Source organism: Ornithodoros turicata, chromosome 3 (genome assembly GCF_037126465.1).
Source record: "Ornithodoros turicata isolate Travis chromosome 3, ASM3712646v1, whole genome shotgun sequence".
Taxonomy (NCBI): Eukaryota; Metazoa; Arthropoda; class Arachnida; order Ixodida; family Argasidae; genus Ornithodoros; species Ornithodoros turicata.
In genome coordinates, this window is record NC_088203.1 from 98,941,160 (window position 1) to 98,954,462 (window position 13,303).

A 13,303-nucleotide genomic window follows, 5' to 3' on the forward strand; every position below is an offset into this window, starting at 1 on the left:
ATAAAGGATGAAAGTGCCGAAGAATTCCGCCAGGAACTCTCGTAGTGCTGGACTCTTAATAACAAACCTCTTCAGGAAAGGGTACGGTGGGTTTGCCATGTCTTTTTTGAGCCGACGGCACAACTTGAGACGAGGAAGCGGATGTAGCGTCTAAATGTGAGAGGCGCGCACCGGTTTGCTGCTCGCCGGTTGCAGACGACAAGTTGCAGACGATACAGCGCGCATGCTGCGCCGCCACGCGGTTCGCTCGGAACCGCATTGCCAAATAACGCATTGTGTGAACGGCTAATTACGCAAACGCGAGTCCCCAACCCCTATATTGTAGTTTTGTTCGGAGAAAAGCGTGACTGAGAGAAGGTGTGTGTGTTCTCGCAGTGCTGTCGACGTCACAACTAGCAGTGCCATGCACGTTTCCAAGGAAGAGCTACAATGTGGCGTGTAAGTGATTTGCCTCTGTGATGCTATTGTGTGCGTGACTACATTGGTTTGTTTTATGAAAATCTTCCATTTCCGCATTGACGTATCAATGAAGACTGGTTGAAAAAGTTTAGAAGGGGTATGCTAGAAGCTCGTGTAACCAAACTTAACAAATGCTACATTCTAAGAAAAAAGGAGCAATTGCGGGTGTATTTACAGCTTCGAGTTCCCTAGATTGCAATGGCTAACTCTGAAAGTTAGTGTCCAGCACTGCAAATAGTCTCTAAAACTCGCATAAACTACCACGTATTAAACGCTTGGTGATGCAAATGTTCTAGCCGCCTGCATGATTTGAACCGCAAGCATTTCTTCATCATGCGCCTCTCAGTGAAGCGGCCCACCTTAAGACCGTTGACCGCAGTCATGTTTCGACCCCCCCCCCCCACACACACACACGCAATCTGATGACCAAAGCCATACAAGCTACCAGAACCAAATGCATATGCATAATGTATACGGCAACATGTAATATCATCAACACAGCAAACAGAGGTCACAAGTTCAGATTTCCGCATTTGGAGTCGCAAAAAAAAATCACGATGCTCTCGTACACGAGCCAACTTCACACAAGGGGAAAATTGTTATTTGACAAAATCATTTATTGCAGAGTATCAACATATAATTACATACCGAGGTGCGGAAATTTTCAATCTAGAATGCATTAGAGGTAATCTCAGCAACTATAGAAGCTCCCGAAGGTAAGTCCACTGTGTACAGTTTCATTATAGGAACGAAACACAGCGCGTGTTCCAACGCAAGACGCATAGTGCACGCGTGGCAACTGCAATACCACGTGATCAGTCAGTCCCCCCACCCTCTAAAGTCACAACTAACGAGACTTGAATACTTGAGACACCAATATACACGCACGGGTGTAATTTTGTACGAGGTTTTTATCACGTGCAGAAATAGAGTAGCAATACGACACCATGCTTTAGTGTTATACGAACACAGACATACCATTAAATGTATTGACACTCACGCATACGCAGGCCACGAAAAGGATAATGGCAGAATCCCGCGCTCAAAGTCAGAATCCCGCGCAGGGATCCTTTTACAATTCTTCATTGTCTCCTTTATAAATAGACATGGCATGATGTTTCACCCCTTTTCGCTGTACAACCACCACCACTATCATCATCATCATCATCACTACCTATTCAAATTATTTTCAATGAAGTCTCCGATAATCCGCTCATGCTAGGCGGGAGGAGGATTTCCATCTCGCTTCGCTCCCCTCGTAAAAGGTCAGGGCTCAAGGTTGTTCGATATGTCAACGGCCTTGCATAACGTTATCCGAGAAGTGTGATCATACTGTAACGAATTATGGGGGTAAGAAAAATAGCTGTAGATAGAAGAGTCATTGGGAAAATACTATAGAACAATCGCTTGCTATTGCTTTTCAATGTTCTAAATGTCCTTTCTATCTATTTTTTTCCCTGTACAGAAAGAAACGAAGACTGTGAAAAAATTACTTATAGCGAGCATGAATCGCAGTCAATTTTACCGCTTCAATATCAAATTCAGTGAACGCTACCATTTTGTTGATAGACCGTTTAGGATATGGTGTGCGAGGCCATTGAAAGCAGACTTCATTACCCTCAGGGATGAATATATTCTGATTCTTAAAAATGCACAGAAAACTATAAAACTATACAAATAAAAATGAAAAGGTTATAGTTTTCTTCAGACCTTCTTCAGGCGAATTTCATTTGAGTTGCGTCACTTGAAGAAAACATAGTTTCGCTATAATCGGAATTTCGCAACCCGAGAGTTCGATATATCCGGAACCGGTTATTTTCACCGGTTATGCCTTAAGTAATGCACTAGCGTTGTACGTCATCGTGCCAAACGCTTCGAGCCAGTCAGCAGATAACACATGATTCCAGATACAACGAATTCCAGTATAACGTACTTTCACAGCGAGAAGGTTCTTGCTTGTGCAGAAGGGAGACGCTAATCAAGCGAATACACCAATACTGAATACCAATACTCAATATTGAACGTATAGTACGTAACATAATGCAAACAAACTTCTTACTCTTTCTCCCTTTCGCACCGACCCGTCATAACTCCGTGGCGCTCGGAAACACTATATACAATTGTAATAATATCTATCCGTGTATATTATATACAAACAGGTCACGGCTCCGTACATAATCATTGCAACATGCAACCTAACTATACTTTTGCAGCGTATCATAACTACCATGAGTACCAGAGTATCATGAGACTACAATATACATGTTCACACATGCGAAGTAAAGGGAACTGAGTGCATGTGATATTCTCTCTTTTCTGCAGCGTCTCCGTATTTCTTCTAAAACCACTAAGTTGTGTGTGACCTCCTAGGGTCATGTGCACGTTTGTGACCTCATGACATATTGTACGAGGTACTTAGAAGAACCAACTAAACGACAAAAATTTCTGATGCGTTCAAATTTGTGACAATTCAATGATTTTATTTGGAATTTTTCCATCGCTTCTCATAAACACCGGCAGTAAGATTCCGTTTTTTTACGATATTTCGTACGTTGTAGCGTTCGGTACGATGTACACATTTGTAACCTGCTTCTGAATCGGTGCATTTTACATCGTAAGGGCTAAACGCAAAGTCGTTGAAATATTCCGCTATAGACTTTCAGCGCCATATTCGAGGTATTGCGGAAAGTTCAGCAGCTCAGTTTGCGAATCTCGAGTTGTCTGTCCCGGTATATACTGAAACCCATCTGTCAGAGCAAAATAGAAGTGTAGGCAATCCATTTTTTTTTTCGTTTACAAATCAATCAATCAATCAGAAGTGTAGGCAATCCATTTTTTTTCCTTTACAAATCAATCAATCAATCAGAAGTGTAGGCAATGTTAAGGCTGTAACCGCTCCGCGTATCTATAGCACTGTTCCACCTACAGTATTCAGCCGATTGATTGGTTGATTGATTGATCAATCAATCAATCAATTCAACTGCCAGTCTAATCATCTGTATGGCGCTGTCGCGGAAGCGGAACACGTAGAGGTGTCATGTACATACGACTACTTTTAAGAGGGGGGAAAATAGCGAACGGGTAATTTTTTTGCAACAGCAGTAAGCTATGCATCCCATGTATCACAGCTTTCTTTGTCGATAGCTTTGAATAATTTTTTTTTTTTTTTTGCTCGTTGTAACACTACCGAGGAAGGTCACAACACGAATCACCTACTAATACTGATATGGATGTGTTGAGGATTCTATAGGATTATAGAATTCGTCCGAAGAGTACACTGATTCTAAGACAGCTTATCTCTTTGTTCCGCCTGGTCAGAAACTAACACCGGTAGGAAGCTAAACTTGAACTGGGTCTTTAAAGCTAAGTGCTAAAACTGTTTTGGTTAATATATTACAGCCATTACGACCGCATAACGTAATAGAAATTACCTCCAAATCAAGTGAACCAATAAGAAAGTCGGTATAGAGAGCATTCAAGGTAGATGATTCCCGGTAAGAAGCCATCACAAGTTCTTATGTGACGTCATAGAAGTTAGGCTTAGTGCGCTGATAACGTCACTACACCCACGTTCAACGAAGATCACTGATGATAGCCATAAATAAGCTAAGATAGGCATAACGATGACATACAGCATACTGGGTGGTCCACCAAGCATGACAGAAAGTAATTCTAAATAACGGAGAGACATACAGTCAATGGATGATTTTTTTTCTGCCAGGAACATTTACCAGTACAGGTTACAGGTGTTATATGGCCACGAGGAATACATTTCCGCAAAGAAAACGTTAGGTTGACTTCGGAAATTTCGTAGTTCGATTCAAGAAATTAAATCTCCATCAACTGAAACGCAATGAAAATGGTAACAATATGTGGCAAATGTTCCTGGCAGAAAAAAAAAATCGCATGACCGCATGTCTCTCCGTTGCCTACATTATTTACTACGAATTTCTATCACGGTTGATGGACCACCCTATATAATGAATAACTGCAAGGTATCCGATCTTATAGACTCCTAAGTTTCTGTGGATGTCTAAACTACAATATTTTATGCTTTCGTATCTTCCTGGCAAGTGCTAGTTGTGCTAACAGAGGAGTTCACCTCTGAATGAACCAACGTACGTGGTATCGTACAGGATATCTGTTTCTAACCAACGTTCTGTAATGAATGTGTGCTAATTAATGCGGGCTTCGCGCGGTACAGTTTACAGACACTGAATAAGTTGCACATGGCATAATAAGCTTGCAGCGCAAAGAGTATATACTAAACATTTCAAGCGAGGTGCGCTAGCGATTGTATCACACGTACACTCATTCAGTTAACTATGCTATTGTGTGTATGTACATCCCTAATATCAAGACCGGTTAGAAGTGTTGTTGCATACGAAACATGGTTTTAACAAAAAAAAAAAAAAAGCAAGACCAACTACAACAGTGTTTCGGTCTTGTAGAAAATACTGACGACCACGCTCCAGTTGCGGGGTTTCTAGGAAGAAACAGAAGCACTTACTGCTTAGTGCACAGTGCGAGATAAGCCAGAGCTAAGCACCTTTCAGCGATATGACCTTATCGTAGTGACGTTGCTCCTTCAAGGTTCCTCAACACCTTCGTGATTACAGCTCGTTGTTGTAACAGTCGACATGTCTCTTTCGTGTGATTCCATAAGAAAAAAAAAATAGGCGGTTTCATTTATTATAAATAGCACGACGTAAGTAGAACACACAATAAGCGTTATTTTCGGCATCAATTACCCCACAACTCGCGCGTGGCCGTTATATAATAATTGCAAGCACCGTCGGCGTTAACTTGAAGCCTGCGTGCTCTCAGCGGAGGGGCGAGGTTACTCCGACCGTTTGATAGTGCCGAACTGATTTGCTAGAAACAGGGAAACTGCTATGGGCTGCTGTGCCCATACTTACGGGCAACGTCTATGGATGGACAGGCGTTATCAGATACAAATGTATTCGGCTCGATCTGGCTCTGTTTGTCACTGCTTAGCCAATGTCACGTTACCGAACAGCGCTAACACAATTTCATAAGACTGTGTTATCGCTAATATAAGGTTATGCGAGTGATGGCACAGTCCATCTTGCAATAGACCACATCCTCGTTAGACGCCTCCCAGAGAATAACGACAAAGAAGCTCTTTGGTTGCACGTAAAGTATGAGTTTATATCTCAAACGTCACCATATTAGAACCTGACAGCAGTTTCGGCCTTAATGGGCCATCTTCAGGAACGCGCATGTAGGCAACGTCTGAGTGGGTGGTGTCAGAAAGTCACGCACGACGTGATGTCCTCCTGTCAGAGCGAGAGCCTCACCAACTGAACTTGACATGCACTGGGATTTAAGTTGGTGAGGCTCCTCACCTTGACAGGAGTGCACCACGTTGGACGTGCCCTTCTGACGCCACCCACTCAAATCTTGCCTACATGCACATTGCTGACAATGGCCCAATAAGGCCGAAACAGCTGTCAGGTCCTGATACGGCGACGTTTGAGATATAATCCTAGAAAATAAGTTTGTCTACCTTTATCTCGATGTCCTTGATGTAGCGGAACGCTGATAACGACCATTGGAGGAAATAATCGAATACTGACAATCCCCTGTCCATCACAACACTTGGCGCTGATTCACAACTAAACCCCTCACCCCGTGAGAGCACACACGCTTTCATCAGTAGGAAACAGAAAAGAAAAAAAAAAAAACACGAAACCTTTTCCTCCTTTGCACCCAACAACAGACCAAGAAAATAAAACATCCTCATTTTCCCGAATAATACGGTACACACACTCACTCCCTAAGCTTGTGCCATTCGGCGATCTGTCGCCTGGGCGAGCTACAAACTTCTGCCCAATGTTGCTGCGCCGCGGGTGACCCGTGCGGACCGAGCTCCAATCGGCCGACCACTTCGTTTTTGGTCACTCTGTCCCAGTCGAGGACGAGGAATTCGAGGCTGAGGTTGTCGAGACCCTCGTTGTAAGGGACTTCGAACACGAAGGATTCGTTGAAAACCGGGTTGATGGTGCGCTTTTTGATGTGTGTTTTCTTCTTCGCGATGCGCTGGTTGTTGTACAGGAGGTATATCTTCACGTACGGGTCTATAGATAGGGGAGGGGGAAAGAGATGAGGAAGAGAGAAAGAAACGGTGTTAGTAAGGGCAAGAAGGCAGTTGGGTGAGTAAAGCTACGTTCCCACTGCCGGGCGTGCGTTCTCAGAGCGGCGAACGGAGAACCGCGAGAGTGTCCCCACCCGAGGTTCACAGTTCTCTCGAGATAAACCGACGAGGGCGAGGAAGATGAGACTTCCACACGCGCTAAGAGGCAATCGTTTGTTTTCATATGCCACGGACCCTCGTCTTATTGGTCTTCACTTTGGTTGGTTGGTCGCTCCCGTCCGCCGTTGTCTTGTCCGCGTTGCGAGGAGGACTGCTTGGATGGCGCCGGAGAACGGGCCTCCGGCGACCTCCAAGTGAAGCTTCTGCCGTTGCGGTCGCCGTTCCGCGCTCCCGCCCGGCAGTGGGAACGCGGCATTAGATTGTTTGTTACTGCTGCGAAGTGACAGGCATGAAAGAGGGTCAGTTTGTGCAAATGTTAAAACGCGTTTTGGAGTAGCCAGTCCTGATTGGCTCGGGAGTCGGGACTAACCTCTCCATATTTTTCTTTCTTATCCAATCCAATCTTTCAATTTCCGTGATGGCACCGCGAAGGAACTCTGGGACTTGGCAGTGTACAGACGTGCACAGACTGAGAGAAGACATCAGGAGAGAGGGAGGAGGGTTAATCCGCGTACTGGACCTACTTCGGAGGGAACTGCTCCGACATTTGTCTCGGACCCGTGCCACACGGCATTTTCAATGCGGATTGAATCCGATCCGCATCGAGTTTCTCAAGAGCGTTCGGTGCGCGATGCTGCTACATGGTCCAACTCAATGCGTATTGAAAGGTTGGCTTGTCAACAGGCGGCGCTAACAGCCCCGAGGCAGTACGCTGGGGATTGACAAATATGTCCTAAAAAGTCGAGAATAACCGCATCCGCTTCCACATTGTGGTGCTTACTGAGCCTTTGCGGAGGGCGCGGTGTCGAGAGTCGTCGAGATTAAACAAATTAGAAAACGCAGTCGCCCGTTATACCTAGACTAAAACTGTAACCGTGAAATTCCATGGGCTTGTATAGGAACATTTGTAAATTAATGTAATGTTTTTGTTGACTACTACAAATTCACTGAGTTTGAGGATGCCAATGACGGTCTTCAATTCGTCTTGAGAATTTCAATCCCGTTTAATACCCCTGTCGCACGGGCAGTCTTCAATTATCATTGAAACCAATGGCAATTGAACATGCGCTTAGCGCCACCAAGTGGGTAACCTGTCAACCTGTCAAGCAGCCTTGAATGCAACGCTGTTCGAGACGTTGACACGTTACCCGCCTGGTGGCGCTAAGCGCATGTTCAATTGCCATTGGTTTCAATGATAATTGAAGAGTGCCCGTGTGACAGGGGTATACTGGATCGGATTAAGCAGGATCGGAGTTGGATCCTACTCGAACGTGTCCGTGTAGCAGCGCCGGATCCGCATTGAGCTCGATGAGCATTGGCTCAATGCGGATCGAAAGTGTCCGTGCGACAGGGGCTGGAGAACTCAGGTAGGGCTATGTCGTGTCTTGCTCGGACGACAGCCAGTTCCAGAACACTTTATTGATCACGATGGCACTCGTGCCTCTACACATGCGCCATAGTGGCGACACCACATTTCCCCCACGCGAAAAAAAAAAAATACATGCTAAGAAAAACAGTAAAATCTTATCAAATCAACAACTATAGTCCTTTAAACGAGTTGGAAGTGCGCGTCTTCTGGTACTTCTACGAAGCTGAGGTGCGCAGTCTTCGTTGTTTTGTCTTGGTGGCTCAGGAAGGTTTGGCTGGCGTACCTGTGCCCCAGCCTGGACGACGAGGTCTTCTCTGGTGGAGCTCTCCGGTTCCCAGTACAAGGCGACAGGCGTCGATTCCGTTTCGGGACTCCTTGATTGTAGTAACTTTGGTGCCACGTCCTTATGTACTTTGGAAAACCTGCTTGCGTTCCAAATTTTCTTATCGTCCAACAAGAAGGAGTTCGGCCCTCTTTTCTCAATGATCTTCTTGGGCTCAGAAAACCTAGGTCGCCCTTTCCGTTGATGACGAGGTAGTTTCACACGTACGAAATCTCCTGGTTTAAAATCCCTTGGCTGCGCCCCTCTTTTGCTGTCAACGTATGTTTTTGTGCGCTTCTGTTTTTCCTCAACCTTCCGACGTAGCTGTTCCATCTCGTGAGCTGGATCTTCGAAAAATCTTGTTGTTGGGAAACCAACTATGTCGAGTTTTGTGCGAATGCTCCTTCGATGAAGCAAGTAAGCCGGTGCTAGCCCAGTCGATCCATGAGGTGTGGCTCGGTACACCAGTAAGTACTCTAAAACAGCTTCCTTGATTGAACGTTGCTCCAAGCGTGATATTTGTATGAAATTCTTCAACACTTGGTTGAACCGCTCAACCATCCCGTTGCCTTGCGGGTGGTACACAGAGGAACAAGTGTGCCGAATTCCACATCCTTGAAGGAAACTTTCGAATTCTTGTGAGACGAACTGAGGTCCGTTGTCCGTAATGATTTGGGAGGGGTAGCCTTCCCGGCTGAAAACCTGTCGAAGGAACTTGATGACGGTCGTGCTGGTGACCGCACTTGAAAAAGAAACCTCAGGCCACCGACTGTAGTAATCTATCAGTGTAATCATGTACCGACAGTCGTGTGGTGCTTCCTCGTAAGGACCCATTATGTCCATTCCGAGCTTTTCCCACGGTGCGTTTGGGAGCGGTACCGGGGTAAGTGGGGCTGATACTGTCTTTGCCGACTTGTCAGCCGTTTGACACACGGCACATTCGCGAATGGCAGCCTCGACGCTGCTGTCGATTGCAGGCCACCAGTACAGCTGACGAAGCCGTTGCTTGGTACGCACCATGCCGCCATGCGCCTCATGTGCCAGGGCAATTACCTTCGGGATCAGCGTGGAAGGGACAACAATCCTTTCTCCACGCAGCAAAAGTTCATCGACTTGAGACAGTTCCGCTCGAAGGTTGAAAAACGGTGCTAATTTGTCTGGGAGGGTCCGTTTCGTTGGCCACTGTGTGCTTAGGTAGCGCATTACATCCTGTAATACCGGGTCAGCAGCAGTGGCTCTCTGTAGTTCGTCTTTCGAGATGCGTTCTGTAATTAGGCAGACAGTGTCGTCTTCAGGAATTCCCTCCTCAGTACTGGGAATGGGTAGTCGTGACAGTGCATCTGCAACCTGGTTCTCTGTTCCTTTCTTGTACACGACGGCGAAATTGTAATTAAGTAGTCGCGTTAACCACCGAGAAATTCTAAGCGGTCGATGTCCGGCTCCTTGGGTGCCTAACAGAGTTCGCAACGCCTGATGATCTGTTTCCAGATTAAAACGACGACCCCAGAGGTACACGTGCCAGTGCTCTATTGCCCAAACACATGCCAGAGCTTCCCTTTCTCCAGCGGAGTACTTTCTTTCTTGGGCGGCTAGAGTTCTGGATGCGAAAGACACGGTTCGAAAACAGTTACCATCCCATTGGCGCAGTACTGCGCCGAGGCCGTAGCCAGACGCATCAGTCGTTACAGTAACTGGAAGTGTCGGGTCGAACATGCTCAACGCTGAGCATGTGGACATGAGTCTTTTGAGCCTCTCAAAACATAATTGAGCGTTTGTGCTCCACTGAAAGTCTTTTTCGCCTCGGAGCAAATGACGTAGCGGTTCCACTTCGTCCGCATAATTCTTTATAAATTTCGCATAATGTCCAGTCATGCCCAGGAATGACCTCAATGTGCGAAAGTCGGTGGGTGCTGGAGCTTCCAGAATGGCCTTTACGTTTTCTTCTAGCGGCATAACTTTTCCTTCCGCGACTGTATGACCCACAAAGGTGAGTTCCCTGACACCGAACATGCATTTCTCGTTTAGCCGTAGACCTGCGTCCGAAAGACATCTCAAAACTTGGCGTAAATTCCTGGCATGCTCCTCTTCACTTTTTCCATGAACGATGATGTCATCAAGGTAGTGTAGTACTCCACTACAGTCTTTGAGCACATTAGCGAGGAGCTTCTGGAAGGCAGAGGGTGCTGACGCCAGGCCAAAACATACCCGTTTGTAACGGAACAATCCATCGTGCGTGATAAAAGCAGTGATATCACGGCTTTCTTCTGCTAGCGGTAGCTGGTGGTATGCCGCAGTTAGGTCTAGTTTGGAGAAGACTTTCGCACCGGCGAGTCTGTTAACAAGTTCCTCTATGTGTGGTAGAGGATAGCAATCCGGTATGACAGCTCTGTTCGGTCCTCGTAGGTCCACACAAAGTCGAATACGACCGTCCTTTTTCTTAGCGACGACAATGGGCGATACCCATGGTGACGCATCAATGGGTTCTATGATATCCATGTCCAGGAGTTTCTTCAGTTCCTTGGAGACATCGCTCCTTACCTCTAGCGGTAGTCTTCGAAGTTTAGCTACAGTGGGCTCCACTTCTGGTCTCACTTTCACTTTGTGTGCGTAACCTTTAGCAACGCCCAGTCCTGGAGCAAACAGTTGCGGAAATTCGCACTTCGCAATGTGCTCGCAATCAGACGTCGTGACCGTTGTCTCTAGGCATCGCATTTGCGCTCCGTCAATGTGTAAATCCAGTGCTGCGACTGCATCAAGTCCTAAGAGTGTAGTACCTTGCTGCACTACGTAAAATAGAAGTGAAGTGCTCTGCGTCTTGTACTTGACAGGGATGACAACGCACCCTCGCACTGGTATCTGCTTTCTTGAATAATCATGAAGCTGAATCGAAGCTGGTCGAAGTGAAAACTCTCTCGAGAAGGTGGACTGGTAGACGTCCCAGGATAGTATGGAAACAGACGATCCTGTATCAATTAAGAACTTGACATTCTTGCCTGCAGCTTCCACTGAAACGTAGATGGCCTTTTCCTTGGTCGTATGCACCTCGAGAAGCATAGCACTTGCAGCATTCGGAGAACTGGCTTCGTCCTCTGAGGTATCTGTTACTACTTCACGAGTAGTACCATGGTGCTGTTTGCTTGAACCTTTGCACATGGCTCCGAAGTGACCTACTTTCTTGCATTTAAAGCATTCCTTATCCCGTGCTATACAGTTTGGCGAGTTAGCCAAATGGCGCGTTGAGCCACAGCGATAGCAGACAGCTGATTTCTTTGTTTTTAGCTTGTCCCGGGGCTTGTTTGAGTTCTTCCTTCTATTGTAGGAAAGTCGTCCAACTGTTGCGGATTCCTCATGAAGCTGCTGTTGAGCTGCTCTCCGACTCTGTTCTACATGACCCGCTAGCAGAACCGCTCTGTCCAGAGTAAGTGCTGAGCCCTCTAGTAGTAAACGTTCCCGTACCTGCGGCAATACAGCTTTATCGACAAGTTGGTCACGCAGAGTTTCATCAAGCATCGTCCCGTAATTACAAGTAATGGCGAGTCCTCGAAGAGCTGTAACGTAGTCCTCGACGGTTTCATCGGGGAGTTGTGCTCGTTGTCGGAACTTACGACGTTCCACTATCACGTTGAAACTTTCGGCATACCTCTTTTCAAGCGTAGCTAGCGCTTGCACATAAACATTGGTCGTGCCTGTGGACGATGCTCCTTCGATCGTTTGTGTGGTAGGTACGTCAGCAGCTGGCAGCGTATAGAAGATTCGTTGACCTTCTGTTCCCAAAGAGTGAAGTAGCACAGCTTTCAGTCGCTCTGGGGTATAGGATACGGCATCGATGGCAAGTATGTAGTTTTCGAAGATACGTCTCCATTGAGTCCATGGTATCGGTGGCTTGCCAGGTCGGTCAAGAAACGGCGGCACCGCAGCAGGAGCGCCGAAATTCATAACTATAATCTGAACAAATGGATGCACACCCCTTTTCGATCGCCACGTAGGTCCGTCCGACGTCGCCAAAATGTCGTGTCCTACCATCAACGGAGCGGTTGTTGTATCAAATCGGCAACAGCGCATCTTTGCGTTAATTTCTTAGCCGTGTCCAGCGACTTGCTTGAGCACTTGCTGCAGAACCTATACCATTAGGTTTCAATAACTGTCACGGCCACGTGTGACAAATGAGTACCTGGCGTAGTCGTAGCTTAGGCAATGGAACTGGAGTAGTACGACACTTATGCCTCATAAGGCTAAATTGAATGTTTCAATTAATATTGGCGGTTGTTGAAAACGCATCAGCAGTGCGATTCAAACGACATCCTCAGGCTTCCGGTCAGAGACGCTACCAGTTACACCATGCTTGCTACCCTCTCATCAACGCACAGACACAAGCTAGAAAACACAGGGATACGCGCTCATCCGCAACACCTTCTCTATTACACTGTTACAAGTCACACTCGCATTCGTATAGACGGACACACACGTGGTGAGCGGCATCTTTCTTATGTAAATGTAGTGTGATACCAAAGGCAATGAAATCCAGAAGGCTAAACACATCACTTAAGCCCCACACCGCTCGGACGCATATACTTCTGTATTTGCATACAGTATATGACACGGTGAATATGCAGGAACCCTAACCAATATATCATCCTCAGTAGCTTAAAGTTGTGGTCTGGTCTGGGCCCACGTAAAGATTATGAGACCATAGTGTCGTCCCACTGTGAGGTATCTGTATTCAACAAGTTCCGCACTTTGCCACAAGTTTGCGCGACAAGCTTAACTTTTGGAATATCGTGATGATTAGCATTCACACAGTGATATGTGATAGAAATAGAGCTCAGCAAAGACGATTTGGAGAGCTGTTAAAGTACAATTAACAACATGTACAATG

At 46.3% G+C, this 13,303-nt stretch overlaps 2 protein-coding genes and 1 long non-coding RNA gene across 4 annotated transcripts in view; 1 reads left to right on the forward strand and 2 right to left on the reverse strand.

The window, feature by feature from the left end:
• The window catches only part of LOC135388954 (aquaporin-7-like), a 31,732-nt gene extending 31,545 nt beyond the window's left edge, over positions 1–187 (reverse strand). The window contains exon 1 of the mRNA XM_064618845.1: positions 1–187. Coding sequence (XP_064474915.1) covers positions 1–99 — 99 coding nt within the window. The 5' untranslated portion in view covers positions 100–187.
• Positions 170–13,303, forward strand: part of LOC135388956 (uncharacterized) — a 22,449-nt gene continuing 9,315 nt past the window's right edge. Inside the window, exon 1 of the long non-coding RNA XR_010421550.1 lies at positions 170–438. This is a non-coding gene — a long non-coding RNA (uncharacterized LOC135388956). The remainder of the gene's footprint in view (positions 439–13,303) is intronic.
• The window catches only part of LOC135388951 (synaptotagmin-4-like), a 24,143-nt gene continuing 16,730 nt past the window's right edge, over positions 5,891–13,303 (reverse strand). For both annotated transcript variants that reach the window (XM_064618841.1, XM_064618840.1), the window contains exon 7: positions 5,891–6,560. In XM_064618841.1, the coding sequence (XP_064474911.1) occupies positions 6,253–6,560 (308 nt within the window). In that variant the 3' untranslated portion in view covers positions 5,891–6,252. The remainder of the gene's footprint in view (positions 6,561–13,303) is intronic.